This window comes from Eptatretus burgeri, chromosome 2 (assembly GCF_056783735.1).
Source record: "Eptatretus burgeri isolate ZD-2024b chromosome 2, Ebu_testis_v1, whole genome shotgun sequence".
Lineage (NCBI taxonomy): Eukaryota > Metazoa > Chordata > Myxini > Myxiniformes > Myxinidae > Eptatretus > Eptatretus burgeri.
In genome coordinates this window covers 152,007,660-152,023,789 of record NC_140962.1, presented here as the reverse complement: position 1 = coordinate 152,023,789, position 16,130 = coordinate 152,007,660, and the positions used below count along the sequence as shown (strand labels likewise).

The window sequence follows — 16,130 nt, the reverse complement described above, 5'->3', positions numbered from 1 at the left end:
GGGGGGGGGCAAAGCAAAATTGAACGGGGCTGGTGAACCTGGGCAGTGGGCATGGCATGGCAAAGGCAGCAGGCAAACACAGCCCGCAGAAGAAGGCCGCTGCAGGCAAACACAGCCGGCAGATGAACTGGCCGGCACAGGCCTTGAAGAAAAAACAGGCAGCCGGCAGATGAACAGGAGGGGGTTGCTGATGCTCGGGCAGCTGCTGCAGCACAGCAGCACAGCAGCTGCAGACGATCCAGCCGGCACAGGCCTTGCAGCACAGCAGCTGCAGATGAAGTTGGCCAGCCTTTGCCGTTCCGTGGAGGTTGGTGGAGGGAGTGCGGTGGTGCTGGCCACTTGGTAGGCGGGCTCGGACCTACCTACCTGTCTCCCTCCCAACCTATTGCCTTTGCCTGTCACTGTACATACCCACTCCCTTAATTTGTCAAACCCCAATTTAGCCCCAACTTATTTTTTTGTTGTTTTTATTTTTACTTCCCCACTATAAATCGTCCCCTAACCCCCTTTATCGTCCTTGTTCGGCTAACCTATCCTGTCACCTAGCCTACTCCCAACCCCTACGTTCCCTTCCCGGAGGGGAACAAGGGAGAGCTAGCGTCCTGTGTCGAGGCCCAACTCAAGCCTCCGAATGGCCTCCCCAGAGTTCGGCGATCTAACACCAAGTGGGTCCAGCGGCCCACAACGACAGCGAGGGGATGGATGGTGCGGAGGGGTACATCTCCTAATCTACCCTAACCATTTAACTGTTAAACTACCCCGGGGCTTTCAACAAGCGCCTCTCGCTTAAACTATTGGTTCTAACAACCCAGATTCCCGTCGCCTGTGTTGGTGTCCTCACAATTTCGGGCCTCGCCCCCCCAATTTTCGCTCCGTGCCCTCACACGGTCTCCTGGCTGGGAAACGTGGCTCCCTTTGGCAGGCACGACCCTCTGCCGAATCTCCCGCTATGGCACCCCCGGGCACTACACTGCCTCCGAGCCTACCAGCTCCCTAACACCGGGGAGTGCCCCCCATGGCACCTCCCCTGAAACGCACACGTGGCAGGCCGGCCTCCCGGGCCCCTTTCCGAGGGTCACCCGTGCCCACAACACTGCCCACGCGGCTAATGGCGCCCCGGGCCCCCGCACCAAGCAGGCGCACCCGTGTCCACTACGCTATCCCGGCCCCCCATGGGCCCATGGCCTACCGCGGCCGACTAGCCTGGTGCCCGGGGTACCCACTCAGCGATACTCACCTTTCGCAGCCACGCTCCCAAGCCCGTCAACAGGGCTCCTGCACCCCTCCAAATGGGTCTCGAGCCTACATTCCCACCAACAGCAAAACGACCTCCATTTTTCAATTTGACTAACCCAGTGAACTCACTTTACACTGACCCCGGGGTCCCTTGGGCGGGAGTCACTCCTCCCCCCAATCACTCATCGCACCATGCATTCCCCATTCACTCCACACACACAGACCCGCTGGCCTCACTCACTCATGTCTCCACCTCACGACTCACCAAGCACATGCTTCCACTTCACTCACCAACTCTTCCACACACTCACCGTTGAACTCTGCCATCCTTCTAACTACATCCCCTAACTAACTCGTGCTCCCACGTCGTCCCTTAAACTACAGCACGTTCCTTTTAACACTACGTAGCTAAACTACGTCCCCTCTACACATCCACAAGTCTGTCACGGTCTCCAAATAAATCATTTTATTTCCCAACCTAAAGCTCACTAAATCCCTCTAACTAATCCATTCCACGGACTCCATGAGGACTTACCCCTGCCCCATGAAGTCGGTCTAACTAAGCTAACCCTTCCCCCTAACTAGTTTCCATCCTGTGCCCCGGTAAGGGGGTCTTTCACCCCTTGCCCAGGAATCCTTTGCACCCGAAAGTGAGGCTTGCTTTTTTTTTTTTTTTTTTTCCCCATGCGCAGCACCTGCGCGGCAACTCAGAGCTCGCGCACTTTGCACCTGGCCGTGACGTCATGCAGCTGCACGTGTTCCTCGTCCCTCCTTGGACGGGACCATCCGGCAGAGATACCCCTCCTGCCGGATTCCAACCCCACGTGCAGCCATGACGTCACCGTGCGCATAAAAAAAAAACACAAGCCCCACGTCTCGAGGGGTTCCCCACGCGAACACGTGCTTTGCCCGTTGGAGCTTCACACACACGATCGCGTGGAGAACCCGTCCGGTCCAAATCCGTTATCCTGCCTAAACTTTGTCCGTCCGCGGGATCGGCAAATCCACCGCTGGCGTTTCCGGACCGGGACTTCACTCTCGCAAGCGAGCACGTGGTGGTCTCGTGCGTTGCACAGCACGGACCGCGTGCTCACTGCTGGGTGAACCCGGCACGGTCCCCGAAACAACTACAGCCGCTACTCGGCTTTCTTTCTTCTCATGTCGCCGTCTCCGTCTCCATTCCACACACGCATACCTGCGTGTTACGACGCACACAGTCCACACCATCACATTCACACCGGGAGACGCGGCTGCGTGCTCCCGCATGCCAACCGACATCTCCCTCACATACCGCTCTCTCACACACACGGTCTCCCTTGCACACAGCGACCTTGCACACGGCCGTTCACTCACGCGTGCGGGGCACTCACCCGCGGTGCCTCACTCGCACTCCGTGCCTCATCCACACACGCGGGGGAACTCAACCGCGGTGCCTCACTCACACTCCGTGCCTCATTCACACACGCGGGGGAACTCACGCGCGGTGCCTCACTCATACAGGCCGTTTCACTCACACATAGGCCTCACTCACACACGGTGCCTCATCCACACACGGCGTGCTGGGAAGCACGTACTCCGGCACCATCGCCACCACACCACTCACACACGGGGTCGCTTCCACACACGGGGACGCACTCACGCCTTGCACCACACACACAGGGACAACCACACTGGGGATTTGTGTCCCCACAAGGGTCTCCGGGGCCTCTATACCCCCCAAGCTCTCCGTGCACCCGTCCACAGCACCCGTCCCCTCAACCTCGCAAAGCACGACCGAACTCACCTGGTCGTGACTCACCTCAAGGGGGCATACTCCCTCCCCTCGTTCCTGGAGGAGGCCATCCAGGTGCTCGCACCGGGTCCCAACACGCTCCGCGAGCTCAACCCCATTGTCCTCCACTACCTCCGTGTGTGCGTCACTTACCCCGTCCTCACCGTGCAGTCTCTCCTCTATCGTTCCCTTCCCGGCTACCGTCACTGCCAACTCTTCACCCTTTACCTCCCTTGTCTCCACTATTATTTCCGTTGTCGTCACCTCGTGTCTCGTCTCACACGTTTTGGTCTCCCCATTTAATTTTTCCCTTTTGGTCACCGTCGATTCCTCTGTCACGACCCTCGCCGAACACGCCCCCCGAATTATTTTTTTACCCGCCTCCACCGCGGGCCTGTCAGCCGTTGCACCTCCTTCCAGCTCGTTTGCTCCCACACGTGGAGTCGCCATTCTGAGTTCCCTGCTAACGGCCTTCATGCCCGCCTGCAGGCATCGGCCCATGTTCTGCGTCTCCCCCCGGAGCTTTTTCGTTTCTTCCTTCATGTTTGTTTCCATTCCGTTTATTTGCTTGTTCATTTCGTTTTTCATTTCATTTGTATTTGTATCCATCTTTTCGTTCATGCCTTTCATTTCGTTTGTATTTGTATCCATCGTCGTTTTCACTTCATTCATTTGCTTGTTCATGTCTTTCATTTCGTTTTTTATTTCATTTGTCATTGCCGCCAGCATGGCGCATAGCTGGGCCACGTCGGGTGCGCTTGAGTGAGCCGTTTCGGTAGGGGTTGGGGAAGGGTCTTGGTGGAGAGGGGGGGGAGGTGTCATACACCGCGGCCGCTGCCGCACCCACCTCGGGCCCTGGGTTCAGTTGGGCGAGTCCGTGTTCCTGCACAATCAACATTTCCTGCTCGGGGATTCCATCCTGGACCATGGATCCTACACATTCTACATCCATTTCTAATACCCCCGGCTCCCGCTCGCCTTGAGACGCCATCTTGCTTCTCGTGAAGGGTTAATTTGCTCGCTCGTAATTTGGAGGGAATCGGGGGTCGCTTCTCTCACCCCTGGACCGATTCCCGTGAATTTAGCCGGAGACAGGAGAGCCTGTTTTCCTGTTCTCCGATACCAGTGCCGCGAGGAGGGCGATGAATTTGTATCGCACGACCTGACACCAGTGTTGCGGATTCGCGCCCGCCGGCGTGCTGACGGTCACGTAACTCGAATCGCGGCACGTCGCCCACCGGACGGACAATCCAGTCGTGACCCTCTCGGACTAACGCCGGGAACCAGTCACGGGTGGACCTTTCGGTCTCACCGCGATCGAGCCAATCAGCCCCCGCGTGGGATAGGGTTGCTCGCCGAATTCGACCTACCTAAGTACCCACGCGGAGGGTAGACCGGGCGATCGCACCTCGCCGCAGGTCGACTTTGGACACGGGCCACTTAAGCGACCCGTTCCGTACTATCAGAATAACCGAGCGGTGTTATCGTCGACCTCGACGGTTCGATTAATTATCGGGCGTATTCAGCCCACTACCAACCCTTTACGTGAAGCAAGATGGGGATTCAATGGAGGAAAAGACGAAGCGAAGCGGGAGAACAGTTCAACAATAAAGCACATTTATTCGCGGCACACGGGAAGCACACATATTCAATTCCACCAAAAGCACACAGAAAAGACACAATGCAATTTACACAAAAAGCAAATGTAAAAGCGAAACACAATGCAGAGCTAATACCGACTACCGAGCACACGGCAACACTTATACAATTCTACTTCACAGACGGCGCCGACAACACATACCCAAAACCAAGGAAAGAATACCCTCAAGGATGAGGCGGGCCTGAGGCCGAGACCGGGTCGCGCCTACCCGTCTGGTGATGAGACGCGGAGCGGCGATGGCGCCTCACTCCGCGGGCCTCGCGGACAGTGCCTGGCAGGGGGTGGGAAAGGGGCCCCCTTGGTCGCACTGTCTCAGCGCGGGGGGGAAACAGGAGGGGGTTGCTGATGCTCGGGGTATAGAGGATCTTTATTATCCCTGGTGTGCGTCTCCACCTCGGCCAGGTCGCGCTGTCGGCCTCCCTCGGGCGTGCAGCTCCCGGCACCGACGCGAGCACCCCCTCGTCTGCCTTCGCCGCTGCGGCCTCTCCACAGCTCGTCCCCTCCGTTCCGACTCCAACGCACACGACGAGCAGCTCCACCGCCCGCGAAGTCTTGACCCTCTGCTTCCGACTCTCCTACTCTCCGCCTCTGGACTCTCCGACTCTCGACCCTTCTGACTGACGAACACGGTCCTTTTATCCCCCCGTAGCTTCGCCTTTGACCCCCTCCCTTTGACCTTTCACCTCGCTCCCCATTGGCCTGAGAAAAAGTGGGCGTGAAGGCTTTTTGATCCACAAATTTGCATATATCGATCGTCCTGGAGGCGGGGCCAAATCGCCCCTCGCTCACCGATTGGACGGCAAAAAGTGGGCGTGTGTCGTTTTTGATCCGTTTTTGAAGCACAAAATCCGTGATTTTGTACACGCTGTTCGACGCGCGCCCTGCACGAGTCCAACACCGGTACCCACAGCGGGGCAAGAACGGTGGCGATGCTACGGTTGCGAGGTGTGACGTGAAGGTCGTGGCGGTTGTGGTGAAGCGGTGGTTGTGGTTGGTGGTTGATGTTGTGGTTGTGGTTGTAATCATGGCGGTTGGTCCAAATTAAAGATAGTAAAAGAAAAACGGCTATCCTGAAGAGTCGCAGCACGCATAAATGACATGTATTCCCACTAGACAACGGGTTCGGGCCTAACTACACATGTACTTACCGAGATACCTCACCTAAGGGACCTGAATGGTGGTTTGCGAATTTGGTAACCACAACAATATATATACATATATATATATATATATATATATATATATATATATATATATATATATATATATATATATATATATATATATATACATATACATATATATACATATACACATATATATATACACATATACACATATATATATATACACATATATATATATATATATATATATATATATATATATATATATATATATATATATATATCCAACACCGGTACCCACAAGCGGCGCAAGAACGGTGGCGATGCGACGGTTGCGAGGTGTGACGTGAAGCGGCGCCGCGGTGGGTGGTTGATGTTGTGGTTGGTGGTGGTAACAATGGCGGTTGGTCCAAAATAAAGATAGTAAAAGAAAAACGGCTATCCTGAAGAGTCGCAGCACGCATGAATAACATGTATTCCCACTAGACAACGGGTTTGGGCCTAACTACACATATACTTACCGAGATATCTCACCTAAGGGACCTGAATGGTGGTTTGCGAATTTGGTAACCACAACAATATATATACATACATACATATATATATATATATATATATATATATATATATATATACATATATATATACATATATACATACATATATATACATATATATATATATACATACATATATATACATATATATATACATACATATATATACATATATATATATATATACATACATATATATATATATACATACACATACATATATATATATATATATATATACATACACATACATATATATACATATATATATATATACATACATATATATATATATATATACATACATATATATATACATACATATATATATACATATATATATATATATATATATATATACACATACATATACATATACATACATACAATTACATGCCTTGAGAAGTTCAGCATGAATGCCACAGATCCCAGGAGCTTTACCCCATTTCAACTGGTTCACCGCAGCCTACGGCTCCACAAACGAAGGTGGATCACAGTTGATCGGAGAGCCAGCAATAGGAATAGTAACATCCCTGACATCCAACTCAACAGCTGGTGGATCAACCTGGTACAGCTGCTCAAAGTAACCGGCCCAGCAGGCCTTCACTTCGGACTCCTCTGTCAAAAGCCCACCACCCTCCGCTCTAACTGCAGTACACCGAGGGGCAGGCTTGGAGGAACGAAATGCGCAAATTCCCCTGTAAGCAGGACGAGAAGCACTTGACCACAGATTGATGCTCTTCCCCCTCACAGATTTCTCGTACATTGGCCTCCTTGTCCACCCTCAGCGCGCATACAATTTTATGCCTCAACTCCGTGAACAGCTAAGCTCTGCCATTAAGCCGAGCCCTGCGACTCTGGTCAATGGTATGCAGTGTCTCTTGAGAGACAAAATTCTTCTTCGCCTGACGGTGAGTTCCAAGACATCCACTGGAAACATCAAGGATGGTGGTCTTGAGGGCAATCCACCACTCTTCAGGATTCCCCAAAGCACCCAGACCCCCCCCCCCCCAAATCCCCACTCAGCTTTGTCACAAACTCCTCAACTACCCTCTCATCCATGAGCTTGCCAACATGCAGCCGAGGCTGAGATGGAACCATTCTCCTGGATTGAAGCTGAAAATTCAGAGTTGCTATCACAAGCCTGTGGTTGGTATTGATGAACTGAGCACTCCAGTAGACCCTGCAGTTCTGGATCATCCTCCAGCGACCATCAATGAGCACATAGTCAATCTCCTTTGCCACACCACCAACTTTGGAATACCAAGTCCAACGATGAGCCTGTGGGCACTGAAACTATGAACCATCCACTATAAGTCCATGACTTCTTGCAAAGTCAAGGAACTTATTGCTATTCTGGTTCACAGTTCCAGACCCACGGGGACCAACACGCGTCTCATAACCATCCCTATCAGTTCCAGTCGATGCATTGAAATCCCTCAAGACTGGAAGAGTATCTTGCCTGGGGCACTGATCAACCACAGACTCGAGCATGGCATAGAATGCGTCCTTCACGGTGAGATCACTCGCCTCAGTCAGAGCATATCCAGAGAACAGGGAAACGACGCCCAAGGAGTGATGAATCCTTAGTCTCATAATATGCTCGTTGACCGGTGTTACCTCAATTATCATTGGAGTCAGCTTATTGGAGACAGCTACAGCAACTCCTTGGGCATGGTAACCATCAGAGCGACCAGACCAATAGTAGGTGTAACCACCCACCATTATCTCGCCGCAATCCGGTCTCCGAACCTCAGAGAGTGCTGCAATACCGATGTCCAAACACTTGAGCTCAGATGATAACAGAGACAGGTGATCATCCTCTCTTCGGGATAGGACATTCCAGGCACCCACCCGAAGGGACCGCCTCAGGTTAACCCAAGGAGACCGCCGTCTGGTGGACGACACCTCAGCACCACTCCAACACACTCTCCCGCAATCTGACACGGGAATGTTACCCCGTGGTTTCCCTCCTATCATCAAAGATTGGGGGTCCTCAAGGCTTTGCCCAAATCCCCTCATCTGGTGAGCTGCCTGGCGAAGGGCAGCTGCACAGGAGGTAATTCCACGGAGTGGGTTTTCAGTTTTATGGGTTTTTTCACATGGCTTCACAGACGGCTTCACGAATGGGCAGACCCTTAAGACTCTGTCCATCCGTGAAGCTGTCTGTGAAGCCGTGTTACTATGTCTGTTAATTACACACTGTTTGAATGTCAATTTCAATCTGACTACATGTACGTCTATCAATTATGTACTATTGCAATGTACCTTTAAAACCTTTCGACCCTTTAGACTGTTGAGACCCTTAGATCTTTGAAGACGTTTAAGACCCCCAAGGTCCACAAGACCCCTAAAGACCTGTAAGACTCTTTAGACAGCTTGGATGTCCTCTGGTGGGTGGGAGGTTTCACGAATACCTCAACACAATCATGATTTTGACTTTCAAACCGTACGAAGCTGCTCCCGATCCAGAAGTAAACACGATCACGGGTTCGGCAGAAACATTCGCTGGTTTGGTAATATCTCAATACAATTGTGATTTTGAGTTTCCATGCGAACGACCCCGCTTTTATCCACAGCTAGGTGGTTGGGAGGATTCATAAATTTCTTCATACAATGATGATATAAAATTTAGATCCATACAAAGTGTTTTGTATCCATCCTTTCTCGCCAACAGATTCGTCTGCATTGGTTGTCACCTGAGAACGGCATCAATATTGGTTTACCTAATGAGCGTTTATATTTTGTTATATTGTTGTGAATCTGGAAGCCATGAACACTCAACATTCAGGTCCCTATAGAACAGTTATATCGGTAAGTCTCTGTTTCTAGTTAGGGTCCCGTCCCTCGCCAAATGGGAATTAAATGTTCGTGCGCTGCAGAGTTATTTTGATAGTTAGGGTTTTCTTTTACATTTTTACACCCCGTATCACAACAACACCTTCGCTCCATCCTGACGCCATAATGCTCGCGGTATTCTTTGCCACTCGCCAGCAAGCGCATGCGTGGGCGGAGCCTAACATAGGCATGGCATCCCTCTAAGCCAATCAGCAAGGAGCGGGCGTCTCACCCGCCCCGTTTCCGACTCAGCACCATCGCCATTAGGCACGTGGCCAGAGGTGAAGAGGTGGGCGGAGCCACAAACGCCTCCGCTCGGGAATCCGCCCAGAGGGGTTGGAGTTGCCCCGCCTACCACAGGCCTGTCCAATGGAGGACGGCCAGGGAATCACACGATGGGTCTGACCAATCGGGAGGCGAGTGGTCGGGAGAAGAAGCCCCTCCCTCCTGAAAAAGAAGTGTGGTGGTTGTCGGGACGAGCGTGAGGAGGAGGATTGCGCCCCGTCTGCTCTCATCTCGCTGGCACTGATCTAGTCTCATCTCGAGGCTGGTCTGGTCACATCTCAAGGCTTGTCTGGTCGCATCTCGACGTGGCTGGTCTCATCCTGGTTTGCTCGTCTCGGCCAAACTGCACGAGGCGGGAAGGTCCATTTTCTTTTGGGTATTTGTGTGTGCGTGTGTGTCTGGGGCCCTGTCTTTAAGTAGCAACTGTACAAGTGCTTTTGCTGGACATTATTTGCATTCTTTATAGTCTGTTTAACTCTGCCCTTTATGTGTTCCTTCCCCACCTATTGTAAATAAATACCCCTATCGTTGAATGTTTCAGCTCGTCTTTGTCCTTTCCTTCATTGGTTTAGCACGGTGCGTGTTGGGTGATTAAAAAGGCCGTTTCTGCTGTTGATGTACATTTGGTCCGGCAATGCTCTGGTAACTCTGCTCGGTTATGCCGGATCCGAGCCATCCCCGCGACTCGGATCGGACAGAGTCGGTCGAGGGTGTGGTTCCCCGGTAGTTGGACAGCGTGAGTACTTAGGTAAATTGGAGTTAGACAAGTGGATCTGACCTCACGCCGCCAAAATATTGGCGACCACAGTCCTGTAAGGGACCCGTGCCTTTCAGAGTTGTCCGAGGAGCACGATCTAGATTCCGGGTGTTCGGTGGAGCCGACTCTACTGCTCCAACTGGAGGTCGTGCTTGCAGCCGATACCCGGCCCACAACAATATTAAAGCCAAATAAATAAAAAAAAACATGCCAGTTGATCGTCCAGGTTTTTTTTTTCAAAAAAAGGAAGGAGGCCTTTTTGGTTTATTTATTTATTTATTTTCCCAAATTTGCAAGCAGATGGAAACCATCTTCAAGAATGAAGCTTCAATCATGAAAATGATTCGTCATGTTCGCGCAATTTGTCCACATTCTACATTCGTCGTGCAATTTGCTAGTTTTGAAACGGGTCGTATTTTGCATCATTTTCACCGGAAGCGTACACTGAATTTTACTGCAGCGGCTGTGATGGAACGTACGTACGCAGACATGAACGCAGATCAGTATTGCTCACACGTCCCGCAAGGAAACGGAAAGTGGCAGTCCAGCTCTCGGCGCTGCGGCTCGGTAGAAGCGATAAAAACTCGGGACCGACGTCAGGAAAATGATCGATTCAAAGAACCAGAAGCACCCGCTCCCTACAGGAGCCGTCAAGGGGGTCATTTTATTATATTTATGCCAATTTCACTCCAATGGGGTCCCAGGATTACACACCCCAAAAATGGTTGTGATCGGTTCAGTCGTTTTTGCGGTACCTGGGAACAGACAGACGGACAGACGGTGAATTATAGTAATAAGATGGTGCAAGAGTCGTACACGAAGATTTTTAAGTGGTGCAAACTGCTTCAACATTTTGGGATGACCTTCCTTCCTTTCGTCTGTCAAAAATGAAGAAGAAGAAGAACCTTTAGAACCCACCATGTTTCGTTTGTTCATTTTGAGTTTGTTGTTGATTAGTTTGCATCAGGACAGTAAGCTCACCCAGCCTGTTAGGGAAGTAACTATCAGTCCCCCACCGGGGCTACTTTTTAAGCAGTGCAGCCGCTTCACCGCACAGCTTCCTTCGGAAATGGGTGCGATATTTATCCCGCCCCCCGGAGGGAGGGAGCGGTGGGATATTGTAATCGTCCGGTTTGTTTTTCTGTTTGTTTGTCTGTCTGTCTGTCTGTCTGTCTGTCTGTCTGTCTGTCTTTCTGTCTGTCTGTCTGTCTGTCTGTCTGTCTGTCTGTCTGTCTGTCTGTCTGTCTGTCTGTCTGTCTGTCTGTCTGTCTGTCTTTCAGCAATTTTACGGCAAAACGGCTTTAGCAAACACTATCAAATTTAATCCACAGGTGGGCAATGAACCTCGGACGACCCCATTAACTTTTGGGTCCAATTGGATCAAAGGTCAAGGTCAAGGTCACAAAAAGATCAAAATCGTTTTTCGCTCATAACTTCGTCAAAAATGGTTTAATTGACTTCAAACTAAGACTAAAATATTCCTTATAATCAACATTCAGGTAAAGTATGTATCAAATTTAAATTTTATCCCCAAAATAACTTTTATGCCTTAAATGGGCAGGATTTGTTGTGCCTGGCACCACTTGTTAATTCTTTCATTTTTGGCCTTATGGCGTCGTATTCATTTGTGATCGGAACGATGCTGTTTGCAATGAAAATATCGAGAAATCGAGTTTAAAGGCAGAATGAGGAAATTGTGCGAGGGTTTCCACCCGTGACATTCGCAGATTCGCCATTTGTAGTTTCACTATTGTGACGTCATAGAAATATTACCCAACTTACTTCTTTCTGTTGGTTGTCAGCTGCAGAAAGTTATTTACCCAAGTCATTCACGAACCGGCTGTCCATGCCTGACGTTCGACTGAACGTGTTACAGGAATGTGGAATTTATTGGTTTATGGTTTCCTTGTGGGGAGCAGGTAACTCGCTCGCGTGTTCAGGTGTGTCAATGGTTAAACCACAGGTGAGAATTGAAAGCCCTCTCCACATCCTCCTGGGGTTGGGGGGGGGTGAGTTTGTACCCAGACCAGACTCGGTACCTTCAGCATCCCCTTTTCCTCACGTTTCCCTCCCATGTTCCTTGTGTATGTGAGTTGTCATATTTGTGAGACGTGTGGAGTAAGAAAGGTAAAACAGTTTGATTCTCCGACTCACCATTCTCGGGGTCTCCTTCATCCTCTCGATGACCCTTGATGTGCAGGACTCCACCACGTGCTCCGGTCTCCCCGGCATCCTTTCCACGTCCGAGCACGACGGTCCGTTCCGATGCCCGTCTCGCACGGCACGACTCCATGTACCGACACAGCTCCACGTACATGGTGTAGGTGAACTTTCGTGCGGCCAAAGAACACAGTCGAACCCTCACGGTCGGGGGCTCGGCGCAGGCACAGAGAGCTCCGAGGATCTCGATCCCGAGACCCGTGACCGCGGCCCGGAGAGACTCCTCCGATAAACCCTGGATCTCCAGCCAGGTCGGGACGGGACCGGGTCCACCACGATCTCTCCTCAAGACCATTTTCCCTTTGGGAATCCGCGCCGAGATGTGCGAAATAAATAAATAAATCACGCGTTGTTGTTGTTGTTTTTTGGTCCTCCCCTTGAAGTGGATGATAGAGTTGAAGACCTCGTACAGCCACACACGATACACAGACATGAACACAAGACAAAGAGGTCACAGAACACATCGCAATTTTGGATTACTTCCGGTTAGCAACGGCCGCCGCCATTTTAGCGCGGTGAAAACAACTCCTCAGCAACGATATGAAAGCCATTTACTTCCGGTTAGCAACGGCCGCCGCCATTTTAGCGCGGTGAAAACAACTCCTTAGCAACGATATGAAAGCCATTTACTTCCGGTTAGCAACGGCCGCCGCCATTTTAGCGAGGTGAAAACAACTCCTTAGCAACGATGTGAACTCCATTCCTTGATGTCATACTGTTCGTAATTTTTGTTGTGTCGTCCGCTCAAACGTCGTTCAATTACCTGGAAAATCTTAGTAACGATGCTAAACATCACGATTAGGTGAAATTAGATGCGATTGGGTTAGAAAGTGTCTGCATAAGCATCTATCAGGTGTTTGGATTGATGATTCCAGGTCATGTTCACGCATTGACTCTGCCGACGTGTTTTGCTACCCCATAGAAAGCCACGGTGAGTTATGTTGTTGATATCAAAGTTCCTGAAATAATTTTCCTTCTGAGAAATAGAATATCAATACTGTACTGTGATATCTCTTATCATGATCAGGGTGTGTTCCAGAGCAACGAGGGTTGTGTGTTGCAGCATTGTGTCGATGGAGAAAGGTTCCCGAGTGCGTATATATTAAATACTGGTAAAGGAAGCTGACGTAGCCAAGCAACATCAGGTCCCTCCTCCCACTCCCTCCAACCTCTCACGACTCACAACTCACCCCTACCCTTTCCCTTCCTTCCTCCACCCTTTCCATCCCCCTTCCCACCTCACCCCTTCCCCTCCCATCTCCACCTCTTCCCCTCCCTCCTCACACCCCACCCCTTCCCCTCCCTCCTCACACCCCACCCCTTCCCTCCCTCCTCACACCCCACCCCTTCCCCTCCCTCCTCCAGCCATTCCCCTTCCTCCTCCAGCCATTCCCCTTCCCCCTCCACCCATTCCCCTCCCGCCTCCACCCATTCCATTCCTCCTCCCACCGCAGCCCTTCCCCTCCCCTCTTCACCCCTTCCCCTCCCATCTCCACCCTTTCCATCCCTCAATCCATCTCCACCACTTCCACTCCCATATGCACCCATTCCCTTCCCATCTCCACCCCTTCCCCTCCCATCTCCACCCCTTCCCCTCCCATCTCCACCCCTTCCCCTCCCATATCCACCCCTTCCCCTCCCATATCCACCCCTTCCCTCCCATATCCACCCATTCCCCTCCCATCTCCACCCCTTCCCCTCCCATCTCCACCCATCTCCCTCCCCTCTCCCCCCATTCCCCTCCCGTCTCCACCCATTCGCCTCACATCTCCACTCATTCCCCTCCCATCTCCACCAATTCTCCTCCCATTCCCATCTCCACCCCTTCGCCTCCCATCTCACCCCTTCCCCTCCCATCTCACCCCTTCCCCTCCCATCTCACCCCTTCCCCTCCCATCTCACCCCTTCCCCTCCCATCTGCACCCATTCCCCTCCCATCTGCACCCATTCCCCTCCCATCTGCACCCATTCCCCTCCCATCTCCACCCATTCCCCTCCCATCTCCACCCATTCCCCTCCCATCTCCACCCATTCCCCTCCCATCTCCACCATTCCCCTCCCATCTCCACCCATTCCTCTCCCATCTCCACCCTTCCCCTCCCATCTCCACCCATTCCCCTCCCATCTCCACCCATTCCCCTCCCACCTCCACCCATTCCCCTCCCCTCTCCCCACACCCCCCTCCCATCTCCACACATTCCCCTCCCATCTCCACACATTCCCCTCCCATCTCCACCCATTCCCCTCCCATCTCCACCCATTCCCCTCCCATCTCCACCGATTCCCCTCCCTCCTCCTACAAAGGTACCCGGCGTTACTCGGAGTCTAACGTATATCTAATGGACGACCACAATTAAGCACATATTTAAAGACAAACATTTTATTAATCAAGCTGCAAAATATTGAACAGAAATATCAACAAAATTGAACATATTGTTGCGGTTCAGGGAACTGCATCCCTCAAAAGCAAAAGCAACCATCATACAGCAGTTCCGAGACAGTTATCCCATTCATATACGTTCAGTCAGACCCTTCCCTTTTGTCTAGGGGAACAACGGGACAGTGCGTTGTGTGAACTTCAAGGTTGGGTCTGATTAAATCTCTGCACTCGTTCCTATTCTTTTTTTCTACTCTTATTCCTGAGGTAAATCCCAGCCACGTGCGCCCATCGCTGTGAGATGGGTCCTCAGCGAAAGCCAAGCAGGCATTATGCCGGACACCCCTCTGCAGAAATCACAGCCTGCCAAACGCACGTGCAGCGGTAATTTCCACCCACTGAACAGAAGCGCACCCAACACAACGCCCACGCTGCACAGAACACGTATCAAGGAGATGGAAGAAACAGCACCCAAAATGCTGACAACTTGCAAAGCGCACACAGCCGCGCCCTTTCCATTCCATCTCCAAATCTCCATCTAATAATTATACTCAATCCTTTCCGTCAATTCCCTGACACAGATCAGGGCTGGCACCGTGCATTCCACCGCCTTTGATAACCGTGAACACCATTCTCGATGGCGGGCAGACCCGCGCGCTGACCACGTGTACAATGGCGGACTCTCGTGCACTATACGGGGCATGCTCGATGGTGGGCGGACCCGTGTGCTGACCATGTGTGAAATGGTGGACGCGCGCGCAGCCTGTAATACTTTATCATCGTGTGAAACAGGGCACGAATAACACACATCTTTGGTCAGGTCTGTGCATGGGGTTACAACAACGTCTTACCGTCGGTCTTCGCTCACCACGACAGCCACAAATATCTCCCACGGACGGCAGACATCCTCTCGCACCTCCGCCTCGATGCGGCTGCTCCCAGGCAGAGGCATGCTGTGCGGCCGGATCGTTCGGGCCGCGTGGCGCACCATGGAGCAGACACATTGACCAGTGCCAACCGTGGGTCACCGGGGCACGGCACGGAGTTCGGTGCAAGGCAATTCATATCACTGAGTTCGGTGCAAGGAGATTCATATCACGGTGCTCGGAGCGAGACGATTCCGCAGCTTGGAACCATCTGGCCGGAAATGAAGTGGAGCCGCTTCCGGTCATGGCGGCCGGCCCGTGTGCTGGCTCGGGCCCAACCAGATCACCCGATTCGGGTGACGACACATCACTTCAGGTCGTCGCCCCCGCCCCGCACCACCGGATCTATAAAAGGACAGGTTGCGGGGCGGTAAGA

General features: G+C 51.7%; 1 protein-coding gene across 1 annotated transcript in view; it reads right to left on the bottom strand.

The window, feature by feature from the left end:
* The window catches only part of LOC147033569 (uncharacterized), a 69,577-nt gene that overhangs the window by 23,617 nt on the left and 29,830 nt on the right, over window positions 1-16,130 (bottom strand). The window contains exon 3 of the mRNA XM_085851701.1: window positions 12,386-12,895. Coding sequence (XP_085707827.1) covers window positions 12,386-12,895 — 510 coding nt within the window. The remainder of the gene's footprint in view (window positions 1-12,385; window positions 12,896-16,130) is intronic.